Source organism: Tyto alba, unplaced genomic scaffold, assembly GCF_018691265.1.
Source record: "Tyto alba isolate M040663 unplaced genomic scaffold, T.alba_DEE_v4.0 Super-Scaffold_3, whole genome shotgun sequence".
Classification (NCBI taxonomy): Eukaryota; Metazoa; Chordata; class Aves; order Strigiformes; family Tytonidae; genus Tyto; species Tyto alba.
In genome coordinates, this window is record NW_024881304.1 from 2,656,039 (window position 1) to 2,683,460 (window position 27,422).

The 27,422-nt window shown below is 37.7% G+C and overlaps 1 protein-coding gene across 15 annotated transcripts in view; it reads left to right on the top strand.

The window, feature by feature from the left end:
• PBRM1 (polybromo 1) overlaps positions 1-26,792 on the top strand; it is a 65,537-nt gene extending 38,745 nt beyond the window's left edge. For 9 of the 15 annotated variants that reach the window (XM_033004580.2, XM_033004587.2, XM_033004581.2 and 6 more), the window contains 11 exons: positions 1,575-1,732; positions 2,652-2,918; positions 4,273-4,418; positions 4,732-4,889; positions 5,561-5,744; positions 6,982-7,192; positions 11,176-11,377; positions 19,259-19,414; positions 21,815-21,885; positions 23,070-23,286; positions 23,619-26,792. In XM_033004580.2, the coding sequence (XP_032860471.1) occupies positions 1,575-1,732; positions 2,652-2,918; positions 4,273-4,418; positions 4,732-4,889; positions 5,561-5,744; positions 6,982-7,192; positions 11,176-11,377; positions 19,259-19,414; positions 21,815-21,885; positions 23,070-23,286; positions 23,619-23,791 (1,943 nt within the window). In that variant the 3' untranslated portion in view covers positions 23,792-26,792. Of the gene's footprint in view, positions 1-1,574; positions 1,733-2,651; positions 2,919-4,272; positions 4,419-4,731; positions 4,890-5,560; positions 5,745-6,981; positions 7,193-11,175; positions 11,378-15,262; positions 15,513-19,258; positions 19,415-21,814; positions 21,886-23,069; positions 23,287-23,618 lie in introns of those variants that run through there. The other 6 variants (XM_033004589.2, XM_033004590.2, XM_033004593.2 and 3 more) reach the window with 3 other exon arrangements.
• The last annotated feature ends 630 nt before the right edge of the window (positions 26,793-27,422 follow it).

Here is a 27,422-nt window from a genome sequence, read left to right on the forward strand (position 1 = left end):
AAACAATAATGTGTAATTACAAATTACAAATATAAAGTTCTTAAATCAGCACATGCTTTTTTGTTCATCCCTACCTACCCTTAAGTTGTAAGCATCCCAGAGAATAAGCTCTTCTCAGTGGGATGGGCTGCTTGTAATTTAGGTACAGAACACATGGGATTTTTCTGGGCTGAGAAATCTGAACCAAAGTTGGGCATGTTTAACTGCAAATGTTCTACAGAACAGCTCAGTTTCAGGACTTGCCTTTGTTAAATTCCAGATCTGAGCTGAATCTTGCATTTCCTAGGCCAAATCAGGATAACAAATACTGTTTTGTTTTTTATCATCAGTGATGCCTTCTGTTTGCAGGAGGTACTTCTCTTAAGTGTAAGGAAGGCTAGAGATATGACAAGAGTATCAGATAAGCATGGTGCACTCTCAGCAATCCTGGAAACTACAGTTCCTGAGAACTACAGTGGGGTATAGTGGAGTTAACCATTTTGGTTGCACTTTTTTCTAAAGTCATGAAATGGGTGTGTTACAAAGACAGATTAAAAAGATTGTGACTCTTAAATTTGAAGAGGAGAAATGTAAGGCAGGATATACATAAGGCTTACAAAATCATGAGGTGGGTAGATAAGGTGAATGCAGAAATACTATTTGAAAAATCCATCAGTACTAGAGTTAGAGGGCACCCATTGACAATAATCAGATTAAAACACATGCAAGTCTTTGGCTTCTTAATGCAGGGGGTAGCGAGTCTCCTGACTTCCCCAGGACCTTGTGGATGATAATCAGCAGATTATAATCATCAGGTTCAAAAATGTGTGAGGCAATTCCAAATACAACAGATCAAAAACAAGTAATAAAGGGAATAACTAGCAAATAATAGCCAGATAAGGAGAACAGCTCTCTAACCCCCCTAATGCAGGGACTGTAGGAGCAGTGGAATGAGTTACGGCGAGTGGCCAAGATCAAATGCGTTCTCCTAATAGTCTGTCCTGCTCACTCAGTTGGATGCAGTATATTTGAGTAGATGGACCACTGGCCAGCTGGAGGTTTCTTAACGTTTGTTTGTCTGTGATGGAGAAAATGCACAGCACTTTTTATTCTGGTTCAGCCTACAGATTTTCTCTTATTTACAAAAATAGTACATAATTATAATTACTTTATAAATCATTGTTAACAATTTTAATTTGTCACAGCGTAACATGGAAGAAATAGTTCTTAAAAAACTCGAAACCAGTTATCCAAGGTTCTTCAAATAATCAGGTGACTGTTGTGTGGACTTTGAGGCCATTTTAAGGCCTGAAAGTCAAGATGTATAAATAAGAACTGACTCCTTTATTTTACTGAGTCAGGTTTTAATGGGGAAAAAACAGCTGTCAGGTTTTTTATGCAACCTAGTTTTCCTTGCCTGAAACAGTTAAGGAATCTTGTTCTGTTTTAAAACAGTTTACTCTCAGTATAAATGACTATGTGGCTATTTGATTAATCAATCAATCTGTAGTTGTTTTTCCTTGCTCATGCACTAGAGAATATGCCACTTTACATTTTTTTTCTTTTTCTTTCTCCCTTCTCTGTTTTTTTTAAAGGTGAGAAATGGCTCTACGGCTGTTGGTTTTATCGACCAAATGAAACATTTCATCTTGCAACACGAAAATTCTTGGAGAAAGAAGTTTTTAAAAGTGACTATTACAATAAAGTTCCTGTTAGCAAAATTTTAGGCAAATGTGTGGTCATGTTTGTCAAGGTGAGAGACTATTCAGACTGATTTGTTAAGCAAATATGTTCTCTGTTATTTTCTTGAAAAGCTGTAGGTATTGTAACATAGAGATGTTCTACCATTATTTAAATAAAATAGGACTTGCTCCCATGTACTATTTGTATTCTTCATTTGCTTCACGAGATACATAGTTCACCCAAGTGATGGTGTTTCCCATTGCTGGTTGGTTTGTAGAATCATGATTATTCGATAATTAGCTAACTGATTTTTCAGAGTGTATGATAGAGAAATTGCAGGTAAATTCTTAAAAGTTCCCATAAAAGCATGTAGATTTAGGTTTGGTAGAGAGGAAGGCCTGAATGGCTTGGCAAGAGGATGAAGTCTTTCTTCTCTGTCTCAAGTTTGATTCCACATCGTCCTTGTGCTGAGGATTTGGGGCTTGCTTGCAACATACCTATCAGCCAAATTTTTTGAAGGGAGTATGTTTGTATGGAACAAAGTGCTACAGCTGCTGAGTGCATGAATGGATATCACGGTCACTTATCAATGAGCATGGAGTTTAGCCCCCCCCCCAAACTTGGTGATAGTGTCCTCTTTCCAAGTCAAATTTCAGAAATCTTGTAAAGGTGGGTTTAGGCTGTAGATCTTGTACTTGTTTAAGTACCGTTTTGGTAAATGAATAAAACCTAACTTTTCTCACATGGTAACGTGTACTGAATTTAGCTGCTTCTCTAGGGGTGGGATTGTTTGTTGTTTGCTTTTAATTTTTAATGTAACTTGGACGTCAAACTGGAAGAAAAGAACTCAGCAGAAAGGCTTCATTAGTCTAAAAGCGTTTCTGATAGAAACATGAAAAAAAAAACAGGAAACAGAGAGTTCACTGTGTGTCTGTTGGGGTATGTATGTGTGTTGCTGAAATATTTAATATTTTTTCTTCAATCTGCAGGAATATTTTAAATTGTGTCCTGAAAGCTTCAGAGATGAGGATGTCTATGTCTGTGAGTCCCGTTATTCTGCAAAGACAAAATCTTTTAAAAAGATTAAACTGTGGACTATGCCTGTAAGCTCTGTAAGATTTGTCCCACGAGACGTGCCCCTGCCTGTGGTCCGTGTTGCTTCTGTGTTTGCTAATACAGATAAAGTAGATGAGGAGAAACATGCTGAAACACTGGAGGACAGTAAGGTGGGAGAAAGTATTCTTCATCTTGAAAAGGTATGTGAGATACCAAGTGGAACATCAATTATGTTTGACAGATAAAGAATGGCAAAATATGAGCCCTCATGATGTCTGTTTCTCAGCATCTAGACACAATAACATCTAAATAAATCTAATGTTTCTGTTATGTTATACATATTTGTAAATAAATACAAACAAAATATAAATAGACTAAACAAAATAAACTGTACATATTTGCCAGATTCTACAAATGCTTTCTTGTGATCATGTGAAGAGGTTGTTACTTTTTTTTACAGCTTTAGAAAAGAAAATTACGCTCTTACGGTAAAGCTTGCCTTAAGCCTAAAGAATCAGAAGAACTAGAAGTCTAATTTTAGTTCGTGGCAATACTGAAAGGCTTTGTTATGTACTATTTCAGTAAAATAGTCAGTAGCTAGACAGCAGTAAGCAATATGTAATATTCTGTTATTTGTGACCTGTTTATGGTTGATAACTGAGTGGTTTATTGTCGAAATATGGAAGAATATTTCGGTCCAACATACTGGATAAAATGGTTTATTGTATTTAGAGTCATAAAAGAAATAAATTTAAATAAAAGTATTAAATTCCCTTAAACCCAAACAAACATAGAGTCATAAAATAAATCTGCTTCATATTGAGTTCTCTAACAGAACCTCAGGACAGAATACCCACCATACTCATTGTCAACTTTAATCAGACACTTAGTATATATTACAGTATTTATTTACATAATTGCAAAAGAAGTAATTATTTCTACGAAGAGAATGAAAACTTGTAGGGTCTTTTCATTCAGTACTTTGGGGAGATAGCCTTTGTTTTCATTGGCTTTCTGAAATACCTGACTAAAAAGTCAAATAAGGCACGATGTGAGTTTTGACTAAAAAATAAGAAATTAAATAGGGCAAGTGGTATGAATTTGCAAACAATACATGCAGTGTTCATATTATTGTATATGAGAGTTGAGGTATGAGATTTCTGTGGATGTTAACTTGCCATATACACAATTCTTGCCTCTTAAGCATGTTACTGTGCTTTAAAACAAACCATCGAAGTAAGCTGACAAGGCTTGGCTTGGCCAGTTAAGTTTGAAGCAGTAGAACAAAAAAAGGACCTGTAAATTACTGTACCAGCACAATTACAGCTTTGTGAAATAGGAAAGCTTGTGACCTACATGGAGGGTATCTTTGGCTTTGCTATTTCATTTTTAAATTTCAAGGTCCCTCACTTGCATATGCAGCTCGATTTAGCATTTACCTATTACTGGTAGCGTAAAGATAGAGCCAGGTCTTTTGCCTGCACCTGGCATCTTTTTGTTTATGCATTTGGTTTTCCTTTTTCCACAAGTTTCTAAATGCATGTTCTTCTTCAGGACAAAGAAGATGTTCCAGTAGAAATGTCCAATGGAGAACCTGGTTGCCATTACTTTGAACAGCTTTGCTACAATGATATGTGGCTTAAGGTTGGGGACTGTGTCTTCATAAAATCACACGGGTTAGTGCGACCTCGAGTAGGAAGGTAGGTGCAACTTTTTTATTTGCAGTTTGTGTCTGTAAAGATAATTTCGACAAAAGACAGACTTGTTGCAAAAAGTATAAAAGAGGATATGACAAAAGTCTTCTGAATTAAGCTAAATGTTACAAGCTCTTAATAGCCTGAGGTAGAAGTTTAGCCTGCTAATAAAAAGGTGATACAGCTGTGTAGTTGGAATAGGCTGTTCTTCTGTACTCGTGTTTTACTGATGGTCTTCCAGAACAACCTAGTGCATCCAGCTGTCTCATTTAGGAGGGACGGCCTTTCTTTTATGTCAGTGGTTTGGTTTTCCTTCCAGAATTGAAAAGATGTGGGTGCGAGATGGAGCTGCGTATTTCTTTGGTCCAATCTTTATACATCCTGAAGAAACTGAACATGAACCAACTAAAATGTTCTACAAGAAGGAAGTGTTTTTGAGTAACTTGGAAGAGACCTGTCCGATGACTTGCATTTTGGGTAATTATTAACAACTTTAAACCCAATGGACACTCTCTTTCTTTTCCTATACAGTCTGAAGTGATTTATAGCTATGTGTAGGCTCAATTCCAAGTATGTTTTTTTTTCACATTGAGTGGAGGAGGAGAGATTATTCAGTCCATTTCTAATACGCATTCCTGTCTTTGGGACCTGTAGTGAGAATTTTCACTATAGGGAAGCTTTCTTACAATAAGGGAATTATATGTCTGATATCAAAGTGAACATTGCCTGCAACCAGAGAATATAAAACTCCATTATTCTCACTTACTAATGTAATTACTCCAGTATTGGAAAGTTGGTCCAGATGGAGGTTGAAATTTGGTTTGTTGCATAAAGTGTTGACTATGTACTTTGTTTTGTAGGTACGATGCTGTGTTAAATATAGTTAACTGACTAGTGATCATGGGGTTTGTTATTATGCAGGTTTTCTTGTTCTTTAAAAAAAAATCCAAAAGCTGCATTCATTTCGTGTAGGTTTCTCATCAGTGGCATTATTTAAGAGGGATATCAATTGATGTGCTTCCCATAGTTGCCTTAAGTACTGGGAATCTTCCAGACTTAATAGACTGGCAAAAACCTGAGTTTCCATACTTTTTGTAGAATGTCTGCAAGTGTGGCTGCCGCCTTACCCAGCTCTTTCATTTCTGCAGGAAAATGTGTGGTTCTCTCATTCAAAGACTTCCTCTCCTGTAGACCAACAGAAATCTCTGAAAATGATGTTTTTCTTTGTGAGAGCCGCTACAATGAAAGTGACAAACAAATGAAGAAATTTAAAGGGCTGAAGAGGTTTTCACTCTCTGCAAAAGTTGTAGATGATGAAATATACTATTTTAGGTAAAAAAGTGATGGGATTGAGGGGGGCACCTGAGCATCTTCTGTATTGTGGTGGACTGACTCTGGTAGGCAGCTAAGCACCCACTCAGCCACTTACTCACTCCCCCACAGTGGGGTGAGGGAGAGAATCAGAAGGGCAAAAGGAATAAAAACTCCTGGGTCAAGATAAAGACAGTTTAATAAGCAAAGCAAAGCTCCACGTGCAAAGAAGGCAAAATAAGGAATAAACTCAGTACTTTCCATCATCAGGCAGATGTTTAGCCATTTCCTGGAAAGCAGGACCTCAGCATGCATAATGGTTACTTGGAAAGACAAACGCCATAACCCAAATGTCCCCCTTCCTCCTCCATTCCCCCAGCTTCTGTTGCTGAGCATGGTGCCATATGGTATGGAATATCCCTTTGGTCAGTTTTGTTTAGCTGTCCTCACTGTCTCCCCTGCCAACTTACTACCCACCCCAGCCTGCTTGCTGAGAGGGCAGAGTGGGAAAAAGGCCTTGACGATGTGCCAGCACTGTTCAGCAGTAACTACAACATGGATGTGTTATCAACTATGTTGTGGACACAAATCCAAAACATGGCACCATATGGGCTACTGTGCAGAAAATTAACTCCATCCCAGCCAGACACATACATACATAAAAGTCACAGTTGCAGGAGAAGGTGAATTTTGACTAATCGCACTTTTGGGAAAAAGTCCACGTAACGAGAGTTTTCTAATGGTCTTAGTACCAGTGGCTGTTTTCTTTTTCTTCTCCTGACTTTAGAAAAAGTTGTTAGATTATCAGATTGGTAAATTCTCTTGAATGTCATTAAAATGCTTAAGTCCTCATTATGGGTAACAAATAGCTTTCCAGTTGGTGAACACTGATACTAATAAAAATACTAAGTTCTAACTTAAGTAAAATGTAAAATCTAAGGAAGATGTGGTGTTAACTGCCTTCTATTGCAGAAATGAAGTATTTGCTGCATTGAAGTCCCCTTCTAAAATGTAAAAAATAAAAAAATACTAAAAAAACTCCTTCAAATGACTGAAATGGAACACTGGCCATAAACACTGAACGATTTCTGCTCAATGTTCTGAAAAGAAGCTTAGGCACATCCCGAGTCACCATTGTTTCCATGTTGTTCAGTGATAAAGGAAGAAAAGTTGGTTTTCTCTTCAAAAATATGTGCTGTCTCCTGTAAAGTATGTGTGTATTCTCATCTGCTTTTTGTATTCCTTCTCCACCTTTCAGAAAACCTATAGTTCCTCAAAAGGAACCATCTCCACTACTGGAAAAGAAGATTCAGCAGCTAGAAGCAAAATTTGCTGAGTTGGAAGGAGGAGAGGAGGACATGGAAGAGATGGGAGAGGAGGAAGGTGATATGACTGAAACACCTTCTATGCCTCAGCTTCAGACCCCGTTAGCTAGTGAATTGGATATAATGCCTTATACTCCACCACAGGTAAGGATCTTCCTTGAGAAACCTTTCAACCTTTGTATTCCACATTCTTTCCCCAATGCAAGTAAACAGTGAAACAGTAACATTTTATCATATACACAGAATACTTATAAGTCCATGAAAATATTTTTAAAGAAAATCATTCAGGTGAGGAAAATCTAGGGTACATTTCTGTATGATATGTTAATGTTATTTCTAATTAGTAGGATTTCTATGACACTTGTTCAGAAATATCAGGTCCTGATATTAAATATAAGGTTGGGATGTAAAGGTTTAATTGTAATTCTCAATTTACCTAACGCCCATTTTTAAGCTTCTGCTTAAATTTTGAAAAAAGCTGGCATTTGGGGTGTTAGGGTTTTGCTACATTTTTAGAAAATGCTGTGCATCATCCTGAAATGGAAGAAAAAAAAAATATCACTTTTTTAGTATTGAGTTACCATTCTCACTTGGAAATAGAAACTTGTATAAAAAAATAACAGAACTGGATGTCCTAGAAGCTTTAGTATTAATTTGCTGATAAACGGATAGGAAGTAAAAGAGGAATCCTGTGTGGATATATGCTGCCTGAATGTGGCATGAGTCATTGCTGCTGCTTAAATGGGGGAATTGTGATTCCCTTCCCTCTCTTGCTGTGTTTCTTACATAAGCCCTGGTATTTTTATGTTAAGTGAGTATTGAAGCAGGGTGAGGAACTGCTTTAATTGGGAATGAACTTAACCAAAAAGTTTGTTTGCAACTGGATTAAACCCTCTATCTCTCTCATCACATTGCCACATCCAAGCTAATGCCAGCATTAAAGAGGCCACGGGAGTGACTGGATGGGAACAAGAGAGAGTTTCAGAAACTTTTGTAACCAGCAATACGGATTTCTACCACATTACATTGACTGTCAAGTGACCTCATTGGTAGTTGAAAAAAGGATATGACCCTTGGATAGAAATAACTGTATTTGGATGCCATGAAAAAGAGTTGATGAACTTGAAAGTTTTAGCTTGGTTTAATTGTGATTTTTGCCATATGGGCAGACCACCAAATGTACTTTCCTGTGCAAGGTTATCTCACTGCTCATGTTTAACATGCTGAATTTCTTAAGTAGCATGAAAACTCTTGCAGAGTATTACAAATAGAAAGCATGTTGCCAGCATTAACCAAATAATGTAACACTTTAGGAGGGAAAAAGTAACTTCTAATAAATCAAAATATTACCATTGTTAAGCATGGCAGCTGCCGAAAGCAGTTTAAATAGAGATCATTGGACATTAAAGATGTCCTCAAACTGCCTTCTGCAGCATTCACTGTCCTTTGATCTCCTTTGCTTTCTGTCTTTCTATATAGCTGTGTTTTGCTCAGATTCCCTTGAGAAGTTTTATTTAAATGCTGATACATAATATCATTTTTTTAAAGCCAGATTGATAGATGCATTATTTTAATTTTTTTAATCATTTGTAATGGGACAGTCTCACAGAGGTTTCAGGGTAACTGGTGAGAAGTCAGACTCAATGGATATATCCAACATATGTGTATATACCTTTAGACAGATGTGAACTCTGAAGTCTAGAACTTGAAGTAAAAAGCAAAACAAAAAAACCAACCAAAACCCAAACAAATCATGAAAACTGACAAGGATCAATAGCAATGCATCCTAAGAAGTGAATGATACACAAGTTCCCAGGCAGATTCCTCACACTGCTGAATTGGAAAGAAAAGGCATGTTGTGTTGGAGCTGTTATTCAGAGCACAGTGTAAGTCTGGTGGAGAGATAACTAATATCTAGAACAGAAATTTTCTTCTTCATATAATCTGTTCTACTTATGTCCCAAGTGAAAAGTGTCTTTTTCAGTAGAGCTCCTAGGTAAAAGGCATGTGTTTGCTTTATGTTCTCTTACATATGGAATTTTATTTACCAGCTGCTAAACCCCAGAACTTTTAAAGTTTTTTTTTCTCCTGATAATGAAAAAGCTCTAACTACACCTAAGGGTAAAAGGAGTCAAGACAAGTGAATATGTTGTACTGTGGGGCTTGACAAATAGGTGGATGATGATCTCCTCCTGCAGTTTGCTATGAATCGAGTTGAACCTAAAAAAAGAAAAAGATGTGAAGCTTCATTTTTTGCTTTAGCAATGTGGCTGAGGAAAGACATAAAAGGGGCCTCCTGGTTTATTTCTTCTCCTAGCACATCTAAAACTGCATATGCAGTTATTGGGCTCAAATGGAGAAGATTCTGTCCATTTAAAAATGGTTGTATCAGAGATGTAAAAGAACAGAGAGTACAAGAACCTAATTCAGAATTCTTACAGTTTCTCAGAGTCCTGTTTGCCCTTCCAAACTGGTGGGTAGGCTTTTACATTAGATTTTTGTTATCAAAACTGTTGCAAGCACTATAAAGGCAAAACCAGATGATAAACCTGTAGCTACTTAAGTATAGATGTATAAGAGGCCAAATATATCATTAGATTTTCCTGTTTCCAAATTGAGAAATCTCCATCTGCCAGTGTCGGCTTGCCTGAGAAGCCAGGATGAATTGTTTATGCCTTGTGTGTCATCTCAGAACCTGCATGGAGTTTTCTTCACCTCCTCCATCTTACAGACAAACCTAGAAGATTTCCTTCCAAAAAGACAAGTGTTGTCTTCAGGTTCATAATGGAAACAGTAAGGGTGGATTGCCATTTGAAAATTAATACAGTGAAGTTTGGAATAACATGCGAGTATGCCTCAGTTTATCCACTGCCTGGCTTAAATTTATGAGCAAGACTTCTTAAGCATCTTGGTATTGCAGAAGCTTTGTTTTTAGCTGAGCGAAAAATGTTGAACTGTGGGGTCAAAGTGGCAAGTAAAAGGAGTTAGTAACATGACCAGAATTCCAGGATAGGAAGAGAACAGTTGCCTGTATTTTTCTTTCCTTTTTTCCCTGCTAGGTATTTGGAATCAATTATACTTTTCAAAATGTAAGAAATTTGTAATGTTCAGGATATGAGAAGGGCCTTTTGAGGGTTTTGGTATGATAATGCATTTGTGTGTATTATTAATCAGCATATGGGTGAATTATGGTCTTCTCTGAAAAATATAGTTGGAAGAAGCCTTAAAAAAGGGGCTTCCAGCTGTGGTATCTCAGTGATTGTCAGAATAGGTTAAATTTTTTGTTGGGTGGAAACATCAAGAAGATCTCAACAGGAGCAACCATGGTGGGAAAAGCAAAGGAGCAGAATTTGTTACCCATTGACATAAGAATGTGATGGCAACTTTTTGTGCAGGTAAACAATGATCAGCAAAACTGGGCTTTGGGTTTTTCAGGGAGAAATGGCTACTTATGTAATGAGAGGTTAACACTAGAGAGAAAGGAAAGTCTGGCAGGCAAAGTAGAGAGCATTTTGGGACGAGAAAAGTGGAAGATGAAGCCAGAGAGGGTAGGGCTTGCAAAGACTGAGGAGGACATGAAGAATAATTTTCATAAAATGTACAATGACAAACAAAAAGTTTTATTCAACTTGCATTGGCAATGTTTCTGAACAGCATAATGGATGAAATCTGCGACATGATGTAATTACTCTTACTCTCTTCTGGCCTTCCAAATACTTACTTATTTGTTATTCAGCCTTTCTTAGTCCTCTTGTTCAGTTTGGAGTGATTTTTAGCTAATAGTAAGCATTCTGTGTTGTCTTACTGAGAATTTTTTGAAGCCTCAGTTAATAAAGGTGGCATTATGTGTGGAAGGGTTGAAAAGCATTAGAACATCGTGATTCTTTTTTGTGTGTTATTGCTGAATTTTTTTTCGCCTCTGTGCTTTTCGTAACTGTGTACATATGCTCTTGTCATCTATCAGTAGATGCAGTCTCTCTCTAGGTTCTGGCTGGCTGGTCCTTGTGCAAATATGTTCAAGAGAAATGTGGGAATATTTTAAAATACTATTTCTTACAGCTTTGAATTTTATATGTCAAGAAGCTTCTTTTTTGTACGCTTGTGGTCATAACTGCTTTTTCTCACAGTCCACTCCCAAGTCTGTTAAGGGCAGCACCAAGAAGGAGGGATCAAAAAGGAAGATCAACATGAGTGGGTACATCTTATTTAGCAGCGAGATGAGAGCTGTGATTAAAGCTCAGCACCCAGACTACTCTTTTGGAGAGCTCAGCAGGCTTGTAGGAACTGAATGGAGAAACTTGGAAGCAACAAAGAAAGCAGAATATGAAGGTAAATAAAAACTAAGACGCTAAACTCTTTTCTGCTTTTTTTTCTTTCTCAATGCATTAATTACTCTTATTCAGATGATGGGTTTAATAAAAGAAGATAGTTATGTTTGTGTTCTGGAAATGCTTTAAAGAGGAGTTCATATTGAGAGATGACTGAAGAGGAGCAAAGAGCATGTTTAAGTTATGTAGTGCACAACTGATAATTTAAATGTCTTTGCCACAAATAACCAAATGAACAAAGACCAAGAAAATGGGGACAAATTAAAAGTAAAAGGGCATGAAGCACCTGGGCTGGAAGTGAGTTGGAAAAATGGTTTGTGAAAGTTTCCTTAACGGAGGACTGGGGGGAATTTTGGACAAGAAGCTCTTCAGAGCTGTAGCAGCAGGTAAGAAGGCTTACAGCGGAGCGGGAAAAAGTTCTCTGATTCATAGTACTTAGAGTCCTAAGAAGCTTTGATAGAATAAAATCAAAGATACAGATATCTGTTACAATTCTGTAAATATGACCTATTTTTCAGTCTCTGTATTAATTGACTGTTGTAACTGGTTTTGTTGAGAAATTTCATATCCTGAAGTAAGCCTAGGAATATTTTATAGGCATGAGATGCTTCAGACCTCTCTCGCTTTCTCTCTCTTTCTCTCGCTTTCTCTCTCTCTTTCTACTTCTCTCTCTCTCGTTCTATCTCCCTTCTTCTCCTGGTCATTGTGTTTCAACTTTGTTTGATTAACATAAAATACAATTGATTCTTAACAGCAGGCCCTTACCCAAGCCAAATGTGTTGGCTTAACATCAATACTTATTACTCTAGTTAATAATGTGTAAACACTTCCAAGATAAACCCCATTTTTTAAAGCAACTGTTGCAATTTTATTTGAAGAAAATGCTACTTTGGATAGGAAAGTTTCAACACCCTGGAAAGTTATTGCCCAATTAAGTTTATAACTTTACTTTTTTTAAAATGAGATTTGATAGATTTTCTGCATACTCATAACTTCAAAGCAGCTTTGATCTTCAAACCAGAAGTTTGCATGCTATCACTTTCCACTCTCAGCCGCCTCAGTCCTTTCTGAATTTGCAGTAGTACCTCTTTGCAATACTGGAGAGTAATACAGCACCACTTGGCTATGTGCAAGTTTTCTTTTCAAATACTGTGAAGGGAAATGGTAACACTCTTTCTTTATGAAAGTATTATGGCCTTACGATTTCCTGTTGTAGTTTCCTTTTACACCCTTCTAGATGCACGTGGTATCTTTTTATTGACAGACCCCTCCTTACAGCCTTATTCTTAAGCAGTAGGATGTCATCGCTTCCTAGTTTAGAGCAGCTTGATGTCTTGCAATTCTGCAGGAAGACATAGCTGTAACGTAATGGTAGCAACAGTGTCTGTCCACTGTGTTAATAATTGCCTAAATGCTTTAATTTTAATTCCCTCTCTCAATTAAAATTTGCCAAAGCTTTTGGGTTTTGGGCCGCAGTTTCTCAGGCTTGGTGTCTGTCCAGAACTACACTTAATTTTATTTGGTTTTGAGGGGTTGGGATGGGGTTACAAAGCGTCCAAACTGTGTTTGTTTACCATCTGTGAAAAGAGAGAAACTCCTCTTCTTCCACTGTGATAAGTCAAAATTCACATGCTGTCTAGTGTGGATGTGCACCAGGGAACAGACATGGTTTGACATATCAGTGAAAAAATGCCTTTCCATGTTCTGTTTGAAAAGTAATTTGCATTTTAGATCCATTGTGACCCACTGAAATTTCATTTGGTATATGTGCAGGGTAATAGTTGTTTTTTTAGCAATAGTTGAGCAAAGAACAAGTTGCATTGGAAATGCCTGCATGGCTAACTGCACTGTAAAAACTCTTCAAAACAAAATAATGCATGGGATTGAGGTAAAGGCCTGTTTTAAGGAAAAGCCCTGTTCAAAGCAGAAGGTCTCTTTCCTGTCTCTTGAGATGTGTTGGAAATATTGTTTGAAAGATCTCAATTCCTAGCCTAAACAATTTGGGTTTAGTATTGAGTATTAAGGTGAATGCTCAAGGCTGAACTTTTAGACACCTGCTACAGTTAGTTCCCTTTGGCAGTGCTGTTTCATCTGTTAGTTCCGTGGCAGTCACGGTGTTGATAGAGGCTAGGTAAAACTCAAGTACAGTCAGTCCTATGTCAGGTGCCTCTTCAAAGCTCAGCACTCTGAGGTCTGATAAAACTGAACGCTTAACAGTAATTTCTCATTCATCAGAGTGTCTCCAGATCTTTTGCTTTTGTGTGACCATTTTTTTTAGCTGGCCAAAAGTAGGTGAAAGTCAAAACAGCTTCTTCATCTTTTCCCCAAATGCTTGCTCTGCTCTGAAGAAGATTATCTAATTTTTCTACTTGAGGATCTACCTTTAAATGTCTTGTGTATTTTATGCTCAATCGCCTATAAGTTACCTGTAGTGAATTTAGGAGTTTCTGTGCGTCGTCATCTCTTCCTGAAATGACAGAAGTGAAAAGAAGGAAGGAAATGCCTTTGGGAATTAAACTGGTCTTTCAGTGTATGGAAGTAGTGCTAGAAGCTGCACAAACAGGTTCTACAGGAGGCAAAGGTGTGATAGTTGTTTGAAGTCATATACTAGAGAAAACAAGTAACATCAGCAGGATGTGTAACAATCTCCTTGATGAACTTCTTCTTAGCCTTTGTTTGACAGAGGACTCTGCTGTTTTAGTGGCAGTTTTCATCTTTCACCAACTGCAAGAGAACTTCTAGCCCTGCATTCATTGTTATTAAAATTTGCTGGAGATGTATGCTGCATTCATTTATTCTTTGTTGTTCCTCATTGCGTCAGTCAGATACAACGTTCAGAGTAAACAAATCAGCAACTTGCATGCCCCCAAAGCACCTTGAGTGGGCATTCAGTATATGTCCTTTTTGTTTTGCTTGGATTTTGTTTTTTTTCTTTCTTCTTCCCATGACCCTTTGCCCTTCCCTTAATATAAAATTGTCCTCTGGTCAGATTCCCCTGCAGTAGATCTTTTGTTCTTGCAGTCACAGTGAGAAACTTGATTGAGATAATGACCACATTCATCGTACAAAGGACACACATGACCTCCAGTGAGCAGCACAATGTGAGTTAGACATCTTCAGAAAAAAAAAATAAAAGAAAAAAGGAAAAAAAAATAAAAAAAAAAACAATAGCTCAAAGGGGACCAGATGGGGAAAATGACAGAAAGAGGCAGAGAAAAATATTTTTGGTTCATCAAACTGCTGCTTGTTATGTTCCAAACACTAAGGTCCTAGCTACACTAGGGAAACTTTGCAAATGCTTCCCGACTTTGCCACCATTTTTCAGCTGCATCAGTAGTAAAATATATGGGGAGCCCAAGAATAAATGGGCCACCAGCTGGCACTGCTATCTATTTGCATCTTACTTAGGGCATGTCTGGTAGACATAGTGCTTAAAATCCCTGCAGCAGCTGGTAGCGGATCTACATGAGAGCTGCCGGCCTTGGCTGCAACTGGTTTAGCTGAGCTGGTGGTGTCAAAGAGGGAATGTTTTGCCATGTTTTCCTAGTGCGGACCGAGCCTAGTGCTGAACTGCTGCTTCATGTTGGTAACACTGGTGTTATTATCAAATTTGTTCTTTGACTTTTTAAATTTTTCTTTTATTATTCATTTATTTATTTTTTAGAAAGAGATAAAACTCTGTGGAATATTTTTCATTAAAGGTTCTCTAAAAGTCTTAGCTGCAGCCACATGAAATCAAATCATATGCTGTATAAAAAGATTCATCTGTTCTACTTTATATTTGACTAAACTATGCCAGTGTTTGACTAGTCCTTTTTAATGAACAGATTATATTTTGAAATTCTGGGTTACAAAACAGAACTGAAAATCTAAAATACTTTTACAGAGCGGGCAGCTAAAGTTGCTGAGCAGCAGGAGAGAGAGCGAGCAGCACAGCAGCAGAATTCCTCCCCCCGGGCAGGCACTCCTGTCGGGGCTCTTATGGGGGTGGTGCCGCCACCAACACCAATGGGAATGCTCAATCAGCAGTTGACACCCGTTGCAGGTAAAACGTAGGAGCTATGACCATTTTTTCCTCATCCACTATATCAACCCCCTTCATAACTCTGAACACTCTCTTGGGTCACTTTGTTCTTACGGAAGAAAAAGCTCAACCTCTTCAGTCTTTCTTCATAACGAATATACATAACCACAGCAGTAGCCTGGTAGTCCCATGTTACTTGCTCCAGTAGTCAGTAGCCTGTTGAAAATGCAGGGAAAAAGGGTCCTCCTTGTGTAGTAGTCCTGTTCAGTTTGTGTGCAGTCGTGTTTATTCACTCTACTTTGCAGAGTTCATGTTTAGCCCTGCTATGGCAGGAGGGGAGCAAGCTAAATAGTCTTCTAGTGCATGCAGCATCAGTGGAAGTGGTGAAGTAGGAGGCAAATCACTATTTTGGTTTTTTGTTTTTTGTTTTTTTTTTTTTTTATTTATTGTCAGGAAGGTGAGAGGCAAGCAGAATCCAAACCATACTTAAATCCAAGCAAAAGCTTTACAGAATTGCTGATGAGACAGTGGTGACTAGAGCAGACTAGGATCTAGAGTCATTGCAGAAACAAATAGGAAATACTAACTTTGCTGTTTATCAGATTTTTCAAAATAGAAGTGAGCTTGGAGAACTCTTCCACGAGGTCCCTGTTGCTGGGTGTTGTGCTCATTACCAGTTATAATCTGATTTGAGTTCAGAGGGAGTATGCTCGGAGTATTTTCAGGATCAGATCCGAAGACAATGTAGATTCTTGAGGACTGGAGATTCTTGTATGGGAATCAGCCATACATCAGTGAGAAAATGGATTAGGTATGACCTGATAGGCTGTTTTCCTTCCTCCATTTGTAATTAAAATTATTAGGTTACTTCAATCAAGGTCAAACTAGTGCCAAATAGGTAAAACTCAGTATTTGGTAGGGTTTTCTTTTGAGTTTTGGGTTTTTTTAAACTTTCCCTTAAGGCATTCCAATTATTCCATTTATTCTTTTGTCATTTTTCTTTTTCTTTCCTGTCTCACAGGCTGTGGCCATATTTAGAGCTGATAGCCTGAACCGTTTTTCATCATAGTCTTTAAATCCCTTTTTAGTAAATAGGCTGCATGGATGTTTAAGCTGAAGGCACATTCCTTATTTGGTTCCTGGTCACCAGATTACTAAGTATTTGTTTACGCTGAGTTACATTTTTCTTTTGTTTTGTTTTTTTTTTTTTTTCACTTTGTTCTTGATAACTTTCCTCTGAACTGTTTGCAATTGGTGTGTGTTTGTGTGCGTATACACATATCTATGCATATATTAAGAAAAAAAAAAAGAGTTCTCCAGTGCTGATCTCTTTTGTGATTTTTTTGAGCTTTCAATGTAGAATATGTAGAAATGTCATCCTCTTGTGATTGTGTGTTCTTGGTTTGGTTCTTGTCTTTTTGGCATTGAGTCACTTTTCCAGTTTTTTGGAGGTAGGTGTTGATGGGCAGTAATACTTAATACTTCCGTAAAACTTTGCCAAGAACGTGCATTCTGCAAACTAGACATGCAAACTTACTTCCTGCGGCAACCTCCTCAAAAGCAAACTTCTGTTTAAGACCATCATCTTATTCAAGCAGTTAGACATTCAAGTCTCTTCACTTTAGCATTGTGAAATACTTCCTGAAAATAGATGATCAAGTGGATCTTTTTAAACTCTGTTTTTGTGGCCCATTTGAAAAACAGAGTCTTTCATTTTTGGTTTCCACAGGTCTTATTTAGAAGTATCTTATTTTGTTGAGACCTCTTTCACATCTTCCTTCATCATTTGATTGCTTTTCTCTACTTCAGATAACTTCTTCATCACAGCAGTTCATAGAACTTCTTTATGGCATACAGGTCCAAGAAATCTGGATGCCTTCTGAGATGCATTTCTCTTAGCATGCAGCGCTCTAGTTTCTTACAGATTTAGGCATTACAAAAGTTTATTTAATCTTACATTGTTATAGTAAAAAATGGGAGAAAAGTAATTTGTAAGACATCATAAATCACAGCCATGGGAGCTGGAAATAGTTTGCCCATACTTACTAGTTTAAAATCGAAGTGCTAGCTCATGAAATTGGCTGCTCTTAGAACCTTGTGATGAGCTACAAGAACTGATTTCTCATGGAGATTTGATTACAACTTTATTAATGGAGCCAGTTGTTGAGTGAGTATTTTATTTGGAAATGTAGAAATGAGCTTTCCTGATTGATAAATATGAGCTTGTTTCATTGTAGGTGTTTTGTTTTGTTTTAAAGCTTCAGAAGTGTATGTAAATGCATTGAAGATGGGATTGCAGCTTGGGGTGCACTGGAAGTACCAGGCAGTAGCTACAGTGAAAGGTCTTTATTCTAGGGATGCTTTTGTTGATTTCTTTCTTACACTTTTTCCATTAGAAATATAGATTTCACTATGTTAAAGAGGTACAGATGAGCTTCCAGGTGTTTGGAATAGGTACCAATAACTGATATAGTCAATGTCAATCTAGGTGTCCTGTGGAAAATGAAGGTTTGAGGGAGATCAGTTCTTTATCTTCTCATTGTTTGCTCCATGTAAAGCTTTTGGAATTTCAGGTTTCTCACCTTTGTAACTTCCTGAGGAAGTGATAAATTTAGCTTGTATTTTGTAGCTGCTTGATCTGATCCTGAGCTTGTGACAGCTTTGTTTTCAGTTAGAGCTGGTGTGAGTTTTTGGCCAGTCTTATTTCAGAAATCCCTTTTCTGAAAGTTTCTTTTATGAGTTACTGGTAATGTGGCAAAGACTCAATAGGTGGTTTCTTGGAACAGACTATGGAAAACCCAACGATTTTGCATTTCTAAACTTACCTCATCTCTCTAGACCTGCTTCTGTCCTCTGTCATCTTTTCATTGTCTTTCCAACCCCTTTCCTTGGTTACCTGGCAATGCATCCATTTAAATTAGCCTAGAAAACAGGCAAGGGACAAGCAAGTTACGTTACAGCACCTAATAAACATAGTGCAGCTATATTCTTTAGGTTCACCTCATGGATAGCAGCAAACCTGAGCCAAAACCAGAGTAAGCTCTAAATTGTCTTCCCTCACATGCAGAAAACTAAATTTATGAGCAGCAGCACAATACCGTCTTCGTCATATCATTGATTTTCCTATAAAAGCACCTTGAAGACATTGACAGCGAAATTCTGTGAGGGACTGCAGGTGCTCCTTGTGAGTCCTTTTACTTCGGTCTAGTGCCATGAATGTAAGTTACTGCAGCCCAGCACATCCAGTGCTGTCAGGTTTAAAATTTTAGTTACTTCCTTAGTTCATACTGGAGATGGTTTAATAAAATTCACCTGTCACTGCCATTAGTTTTAAGTATATGAACGTTGTAGGGCTTTTGTGTGTTGATTTGCATATGCACTGAAGAAAAATGCATAGGTTTTTATTTTTGTTGCAGCTGGGTTTGGTCTCTGAGCTAGCCCACACAGCAGGGCTGTACATGAAGCTTGTGTAGTTAGTGTTGTGCTCATAATCTGTATGCAGAAGGCAGAGCTTTAGGCTGTATTAAAATTGCTTGCGTTAGTAACAAATTGTGGCTGAATTTATTCCTTGTGTTAACATATCTGAATATTCAGCATTTATTGCCCCATGAGAAACATACAAATACACTAAATACTAATTCATCAAAAGTACAGTGTTTCATATTTATAACTTTATTTTTAATTTTTGTTCATTTTTGCAAGATACTAATTGTAGTATCATAGTATCGTCTTGCCATACTAAAGGTGCTTTTTTGGTTTTGGTTGTTTTTTTTTTTTTTTGTGGATAGTGCATGTCTTACTGTGTAGATCATATTGCATGTTATTGATGCATGTTTGAAATTTGTTGTGTCCTTCAAGGCATGATAAGTGGCTATCCACCGGTGCTGCCACCTTTGCAGGGCCCAGTTGATGGCATTGTTAGCATGGGCAGCATGCAGCCACTTCACCCAGGGGTGCCCCCACCCCACCAACTTCCGCCAGGTATGCCAGGCATCCCAGGCATCCCACCACCCGGTAAGAATGTCATCCTCATTCACTCAGTATTTCATTTTCATTTACTTGCTGTTTAACCAGTTGTTACAGAAATTATCTGCAGCTTATTTTGGTCATAGCTTTTGTTTCTGAACATTGCAGGTTTGTTTAGCTGCAGCGCACACAATGCACTGCTGAATATATGTGGTATATGCAAAGCGTTGACAGAACAGCATGTCCGGTAACTGGCAGGGAAAGGTTACTGGAGAAATGTGACACTGCTCCAGCAGTAGTTTTGCTCCAGCTAAAAAACTTGACAATTGTGCTTGAGTTTATAAGAGGTCTGAAAAGCTGAAATCAGCCTATTCATATCCGTATGTCATTTGAACAGCATCCTTCCACTCCTCCTTTCCTCATTTAAAGTGGGATTTTAAATTAAATTTATTGCTCTCATTCTTTACTGAACTCTTTTTCAGTATGTTAATGTTTATCAGTAGTTAGACTGCACTTAAATGAATTTAGTCATATAAGACCCCTTGACCATTGGGGCACTGACATGTTATTATAAAACAGTGTTCAGATAAAACCTTATTGATAGAACAGTAACTGGAAACGTTTGGGGATAAGGTGAATTCCGTACACTATTGTGGCCAAATTTTAAATTGATTTTTCAGAGCATATCTACTACACATTTGCTATTTTTTTGCCACACTTGATGAAAAGTGAGGCTGAACGAAACAAACATTTTCTCAGTGTTAGTACCATTAGCGTGTCCTCATTATGGGGAAAAATGTTCATCTGCTCTCTGATCCTGTTTTCTGATGATTCTTTCAGTTTTTACCTCTGATAGCTCATGTGCCTGTTTAAAAGATGTTCATCCCATATGTTCAGCAGTTAAACAAGCTGTGGACGAAAGTCTTGTTTGCCTCCCCCTGCCACCTTGCAGCTGTGTTTATCAGAAGCTCTGTTAAGACTTTTATCTATATGTAAATTGTTTTGGGTTATTTGGTTTTGGGTTTTTTTTTTCCTTTTTTTTTTTTTTTTTTTTTTAATCCATCAGTATTAGGTGTGCAGCTTGCAGATTTGCTGGTGTGTACAATTCATCACAGTGTCACGTAGAGGGAGTAGGAAAACACCTGTGTGTCCAACTCACCAAGGCAGTGACATTTAGCACACATCAGCCAATACAAATGTTTCTGAGGTGAATGCATTTCTTTGAAGAGTTTTTCCCACTGGACGAGTGGGCTGCATGTATGGTGTTTAAAATTGAAAGGATATGGATTAGGGAAAAAATAATGTCTAGCAATAGAGGACCACACGTGAAGTGGTGCTAAATTGGGTGGGGTGGGCTGAGGGTGAAGCCGTGCTCTGGTGCCGAAAAGTTGAGGGTGCCCTCCTTCAGACCTCTGCTTTGTGCCAAAAAAAAGATCCGTGCCACAGTCCACAACTTGTATGATCAATGTTTTTCACAACTTTGGACTTGCTGTTAGTACAGATGCGTTTAAAATGGGGGCCTAGATCAAATGGAAAATGCATTCAAAATATGCTTTAGTGTGCAAAATGCAGTGGCACATCTTTTGATCACTGATACAGAGCTCTGCATGCAAATTAAAACCTCAGGAGGAGCATAGTTAGTTTGCAGCTTTTCCAGTGAATGAATATGAGAAGTGGCATAAGCAGGAAGAAAAGCAGCAGCACACATAACTTTCATTTTTTCAGACCAAAGTATCTGTATGTAAAATGTCAGGAACTGCATGACTCTCATTTAGATTTTTAACTTTTTGTATGCAAGACTGACATGAGTGTGTTCTGCTGCACTCTGTGCAATAGGGAGAAGCCTCAATATGTTTGAGACAAACGTAACAGTTTTTAGTTTTTAAAAATTTATTTCAAATGTTCATCGGTCTCATATATAAGACTATTTAAGCTTAACCTGCTAATTGTGTTTTATATTAGTGAGATCTGACAGAATTTGTGCAGTGGCTTGGATTTCTTCCTGCTGTGAATGTATTTTATAAAACCGAACACGAGGAAATGTTAAATGTTACTAAAGAAAATCAACATTTTCTTTCTTAAAGGATTCCAGGAAGATCCTGTCAAGCCAAAGGCGTACATTATAAACTAAAAGATTTAGTCTGGCAATCACTAAGTAACGTGAAAAAAAACCTGAAAACCAAAAAATTACTCACTTTGCATTTCTTAAATTAATTCAACAGGCCACATATCAATGTTTGGTAGTTGTCATGTTGGCTTTTTTTTTTTCATTCAGAAGCTTCTAAATTTTTTTTTTTTTATTGGGGGAGAGTGGGATATTTAAATATCATACATCTGCTTAAAATAACTGTGAGCAATGATATAAAACTGTAGATTCTTACTGTAAAAGACCAAACAGGTATTTGTCACTGCTCTGGAATAAGACTAATTTTATATTTTGAAATATAGGTGTTATAGGCCAAAATGTGTCCCCCATGGTAGGGACTCCAGCACCTGGAGCAAGTCCTTTTGGACAGCAGGTGAGTCATTTTTGCATTATTTATGAGGCTCTAAGGCTCTGAATTAGCATTTGAACATCATCTCAGTTAAGACATGTAGGAGTTCACATAGCCTTTCCCAGGGAGAACATAAATCAAAGGTACACCAGTGTATTTAGAACCAGTTAGTATCTTACACTCAGAGTGTATGTCTGTATTCGTTGGTTGGATTGTTATTAGACTAATTAGGTTCTGCCCAATGGGATAACTTCTGCAGTATAAGCAAGACAGTAATTTGTTTTATTTTCCTTCTACTGAACTAAGACAAGACATTTCAACATACTGTTAAACTGCTGATAACTTAGGGTTTGCATGCTTTGGTGATACAGAGGCAGTGCTGTTCACTTTCTCAGCTGCTGATGAGTGGGCAAAAACTCTTTTGTTTGCTTCCGTATTTCACAAACTGACAAAGCAGATGTTCATCAGCAGTTCAGAATTTGTGAGTTTGGATAACACGTGATGATCAGGTGTTCCTTCTCAGTGATTAATACAGATGAAGTGTTCAGCACACTTCCAATTTTATTGACTAAATTTTTGCATCGTGAAGATAAATGTGATTTTATAGAGGGTGTAAAGAATACTGGAAGTTGAGTGAGAAAGTACTAAAGTGTGTATGTCAGGACATTGAGTTATTCCAGACCACAGGATATCTGTGCTAAGAGTTCTCAGTACTGCTTCTTAATCACAATAGTGGGAATTCTTGTGTGTGACTGTGATTTTTCTGTGTGCCTGCCATTTTTATCTGAGATCAATTAGCATTTATTCTGTGGAAGTATCGCAGTCATCCAAGAATCATGGTCGATTTGCATTACATGTTTTAGAGACAAACCCTGCACTTCAGACCACACAGTTTATGATCAAATTAGAGAAAAAATTAAATAAAAAGGATGCAAAAGGAGTAATTAAGGGTAGTAGGAAAAAGGATAAATGGCAACAGTAATCAGAATATGTTTACATAGATTAGAAATATGAACAATGTTCTCTTTTAAATATGAATATGGTTTGTTTGCACCTCCTCTCTCTGTGCATCTCGGTGACCCCAAGAGATTACCCCGGCTGAAGTTGGTGTCTTCCAGGGATGTATGACGATGACCTGATGCACAGATGCGAAGCGGCTTCCCTGCAGTTCCCCCCAGTCTGATCTCTCCATCACTTTGTCATTGCAGATAGGAATCCTTGGCCCACCAGGACAGCAGGCACCCCCTCCGTATCCCGGCCAGAGCCCTGCAAGTCAGCCGGTTATACAGCAGCCCACAACTCCCATGTTTGTCTCCCCTCCACCAAAGACACAGAGGCTTCTTCATTCTGAAGCCTATCTGAAATACATTGAGGGGCTTAGTGCTGAATCAAACAGTATTAGCAAGTGGGACCAGACCCTTGCAGGTAAGGTTTTTGATACAGAGTGGGATGTTTTCAGACAGAACACACTTGTTCATAACGATTAATAATTTTTGCTTGTATGGAAAATGCTAAACAAATCTGCTGCTTACCTAATAAAATTTACCCATGCAAGTAATTGTTAAATCAACAGGCTGGGCATATATGTGGTATCAGTAAGCTAATTCCATTGGTGTTGTAGAAATCTAAGAATCAATTGTATGGGCATAAATACTAGGAGTAAAAGTCATGTTGTAGAATTATATTTGCCTTTTTCTACAAAAATTGTGGTGAATACCAGTGCCAGTTGATAACTGGACCGTTTCTTGACCTTCCAGCACGAAGACGAGATGTCCACTTATCAAAAGAACAAGAGAGCCGACTCCCTTCACACTGGTTGAAAAGTAAAGGGGCTCATACCACAATGGCCGATGCATTATGGCGTCTGCGAGACTTGATGCTACGAGACACCCTTAATATCCGTCAGGCATACAACATAGAAAATGTTTAGTCACATAATTGCTTCTTTCTTTGATACCGGCATATAAGGAGTTTTGTGGAACAATAGCTGTTTTAGTTACTGGATGGGAAGAGATAACCAACAATAATTTGTATTGCATTTTACTGTACATTGCAAGACCATTTTTATATAAGGACACTTTTAATAAGCATATTTCACTTTTTGTTATATTAAGTTGACTTTATCAAATACACGGATTTTTGCATATGTTTCCTTTGTTTGAAAGGCGATTTCATAATTGGTTAAGTGTAGTCGAGGATTCATCTTTCTTATACTTTACTGCTGAGAATCTGATGCCATTGTTTTTATATAAAAGAAGAAAAATGAAAACAAAGTATTTACAGGTTGATACAGTGGAATGTGAAATTAGTCATAGTTTACATCTTAGAAGAATGTGTGTACATGTGCTTGTGTGTGCTAGCCACTTCCAGCAGGACTCTTGCTTGGATGTGAACAGGGAGGATCTCTTAAAAGATGTTAAAGGTAAGATATACATTGACACTAGTGAAAAATGACATTTCAAGTCAATACCGAGGCAGCTGAGTGGGCCACAGCAATCGTGGAAGTGCTAGTGTGGATGGGACAAGGGTGTCTTGACTGCTGTTGTTGTCCAGTCCTGTCCAGTTTTTTAATTGTGTAGCCAAGGCCACTGTGTTCCTAAATCAGTAACAGAATACATGTGCTGGCATGCTCTTAGAACGTGAAATGTTTCATCTACCATGACCTGCTTTGGGGGTTCTGTGATGTCCCTAACACTGAGCAGTGGGAAGGGGAAGCTTCCTCCCTAAGCAATTCTGCCTGCATGTAGGAGAGGCATGCAGAACTTCAAACCAGTTCAGGTCTTGGAAGGTAAGTTAGAGGAGAAGGAAAGTTGAGTTTTCATTAGTGAAGTAACGTGATGTTTTTAACTTCACACATATTCTGTTCGTGATTGGGCGTTGTAAGACTTTTTTATATGCTTTCTTTAAGTGTATTGATTCACCTTAATGACAGTTTTGCAACACAAAATTTGGGAGATATTTGTCATGACTTTAAATACTACTCTATGGTGTGTGTAAGTTCAGCATACCTAGTACATTGGAGAAAATAGAGTAAATTAATTGCAGCCTTCAGAGGGTTTGGGTTGGGTTTTTTTTTTTGGTGGTTTTTTTTTTTTTTGGCTTTGTTTTGTTTTTTGTTTTGTTTTAGCTAAGTAAGGTAGGTATGGAATCTTCTTGCCAAATTTCAAAGTTATGACTGCCTTCTGCTAAAGGCTTACCTGTTCTCGTAACTAACCAACCTGTTGGAGTGCAAATTTATTTGTTTAAAGGCAAATCATTTTGTGTATTTAATTTTAGAAAATGAATTAATACTTTTGGATTGCATTAAGTAACTGGGAAAGCTATATTAATTTTAAAAAGTTGTTGGCAGGAGCGTGATCACTGCAACTCAGTCCAAAAGAACTGATTTACTGTTACACTTCATCTTATTGCCAGAGATGTTCATAATGCATAATATTTTCTGAAGTCTAACAGTACAGAATATTTACATTTGGCAGAAGGCTAAATATTTTTCTTCAAATACTGGATATCTTGTGTTCTATTTTGCTCATGTAATTAATACTGAGGAAAGTGACATGTGCAAGCATAAACTGTTATTTAATTTTACTGGCTAATTCTTCTCCCTCTCCTATTGCAATCCTCCAGTCATTGCACAGAAAACCATGTAATTACAAATAGGCACTTAAGGACAGTTTAGGTCAGATGTGCAATGGATGTGAAGAAAGCGGAGCTAAGCAACGTGTAGGGAAATAAGTTTGAACTCTACGAGTGGCGCACCTGTGGTTCAGAAATTCTTTACTGGCCTTTGTAAATGACCAAGTTTATGTAATAAAGTAGAAACTGAATAATCTTAGACCACACCCATACACACAGTATCATCTTAAAATGTGTTTAAATTACGATAGGCTTTGCAGTTTTTGGCCACAAAGATGGAATGTTGAAGTGAATCAGGCAGCAAATCCTAGTTTTTGAGTATTTGGAACTACCGTGGATTGTACTAATATACCACCAGATTCTCCTATTTCTCAGCATTAACAAAAATTACACCAAAGAACCTGGGATGGATTTTAGTTAAGTTATTGTTTTATTTATTTTCTTTTGAGGACTGGATGAGACTCCCTTTGGAGCCTGTATAACTCAGATGTTTAATTTATCTGAAGGTCAGTGATGAGCAGACTTGCAGCACTGGCTCTCTCCTGCCCGAGCAGCTGAAGCCCAACTTCCACTGCTCTTTCCGGCCCAGGAGCAAGAGATGGGAAGTGCAAACAAAACCTGGGTCCTCCCGCAAGGCAGTGCAGAGCACTACCGCTAAGCCACTGGGCTGGCCCTAATCAATTATTTTAAGCTTTGTTTATTTATTTCAAAATCATGTCTCTGTATATTGGAGGCATTTCAGTCGATTGCAGTAAAAATTAGGATATAATGGCTACAGTCTAGAATTCAAAACCAGCAAAAGAAACTTTCTGACTGGTTTAAAAAAAAAAAAACCAACATGTCTGTTTGTCTCTCTCTTTCTTTCTCTTTGTGGGTGCTTGAACCCCTCATTTGTTTTCCACTGCCGTTCATTGTACCGGCATAAACAAAACTTTCATATTAAAATAAAAGTATGTATGGGAAATGGTTGGCTTCTGTGAGAGTGGAAAATAGATTAACGTAGGAGCGGTATTTTCGTAACCAGTTGGAGACAACTAATAATTACTTGTTCTCTTCCTCGGTCCTTCCCTTCCATGAGAAAATTTACTGTTTGTGTAAAAATTCAGAATGTTGATGTTGGTGACTTCTTTTTCAGCGTATGTTTTCGGACCTGGTTAATCCATGCTTGGCTATTCATTAGATCTTGTACTCCTGAAGGTTAAGCTGCTAACCAGGTTATAACATGTATGTACCATCACTTTGTTTACCTGAGTCTTTTTAATTTGAATAAAAATAGTTTGCAAAGTGTTTTGGATTAACCAGGTTTGAGTGTCCCATCAAGACTTTTGGTAGGATTTTATTTCAAGTAATTATGGCTGTTGCTATTCCAGATTTTATCAAGTCCTTGATACGTGTGTGCGTGTGTGTGGGTAAAGAATCCTTTTTATATTGTCCCGTGTATTGCAAGATGTGCCTGGTAGGTGCAAAGAACAGTGTTTCTGAAAAGTGTGGTTGAAAATTGAGCCATAAGGAGCATGAACAGTAAACCTTGAAAAATAGGTGATGCATTGGGAACAAGCTGAGTGGAGATGATGAGATTCAGTCAGTCCCAGTTGCCCGCACATTAATTGCTTTGAAAATAAACAGATAGCCTTAATTTCATACTGGGAGCTAACCTGGTTCAGGACTCTCTTTTATGTAGCTATATAATAAAGGAAATGAGAACAGTAATATGGAAAAAAGCGTCTTTTACACAATAAAATTTAAAAACCAGGATAGAAATTTTCTTTAATACCACAAATGGCAAGAAAAATTAAGTGGTTTCAGTCTCTCAAGTCTCAAGGTGCCTCTGGCATACAAATTACAGAGCTATTTAAACAACAAGAACAGATAGCATTATATTTAATTAACATGCATTCATGTCTTGGACCTGGGGGATAAACACTGTC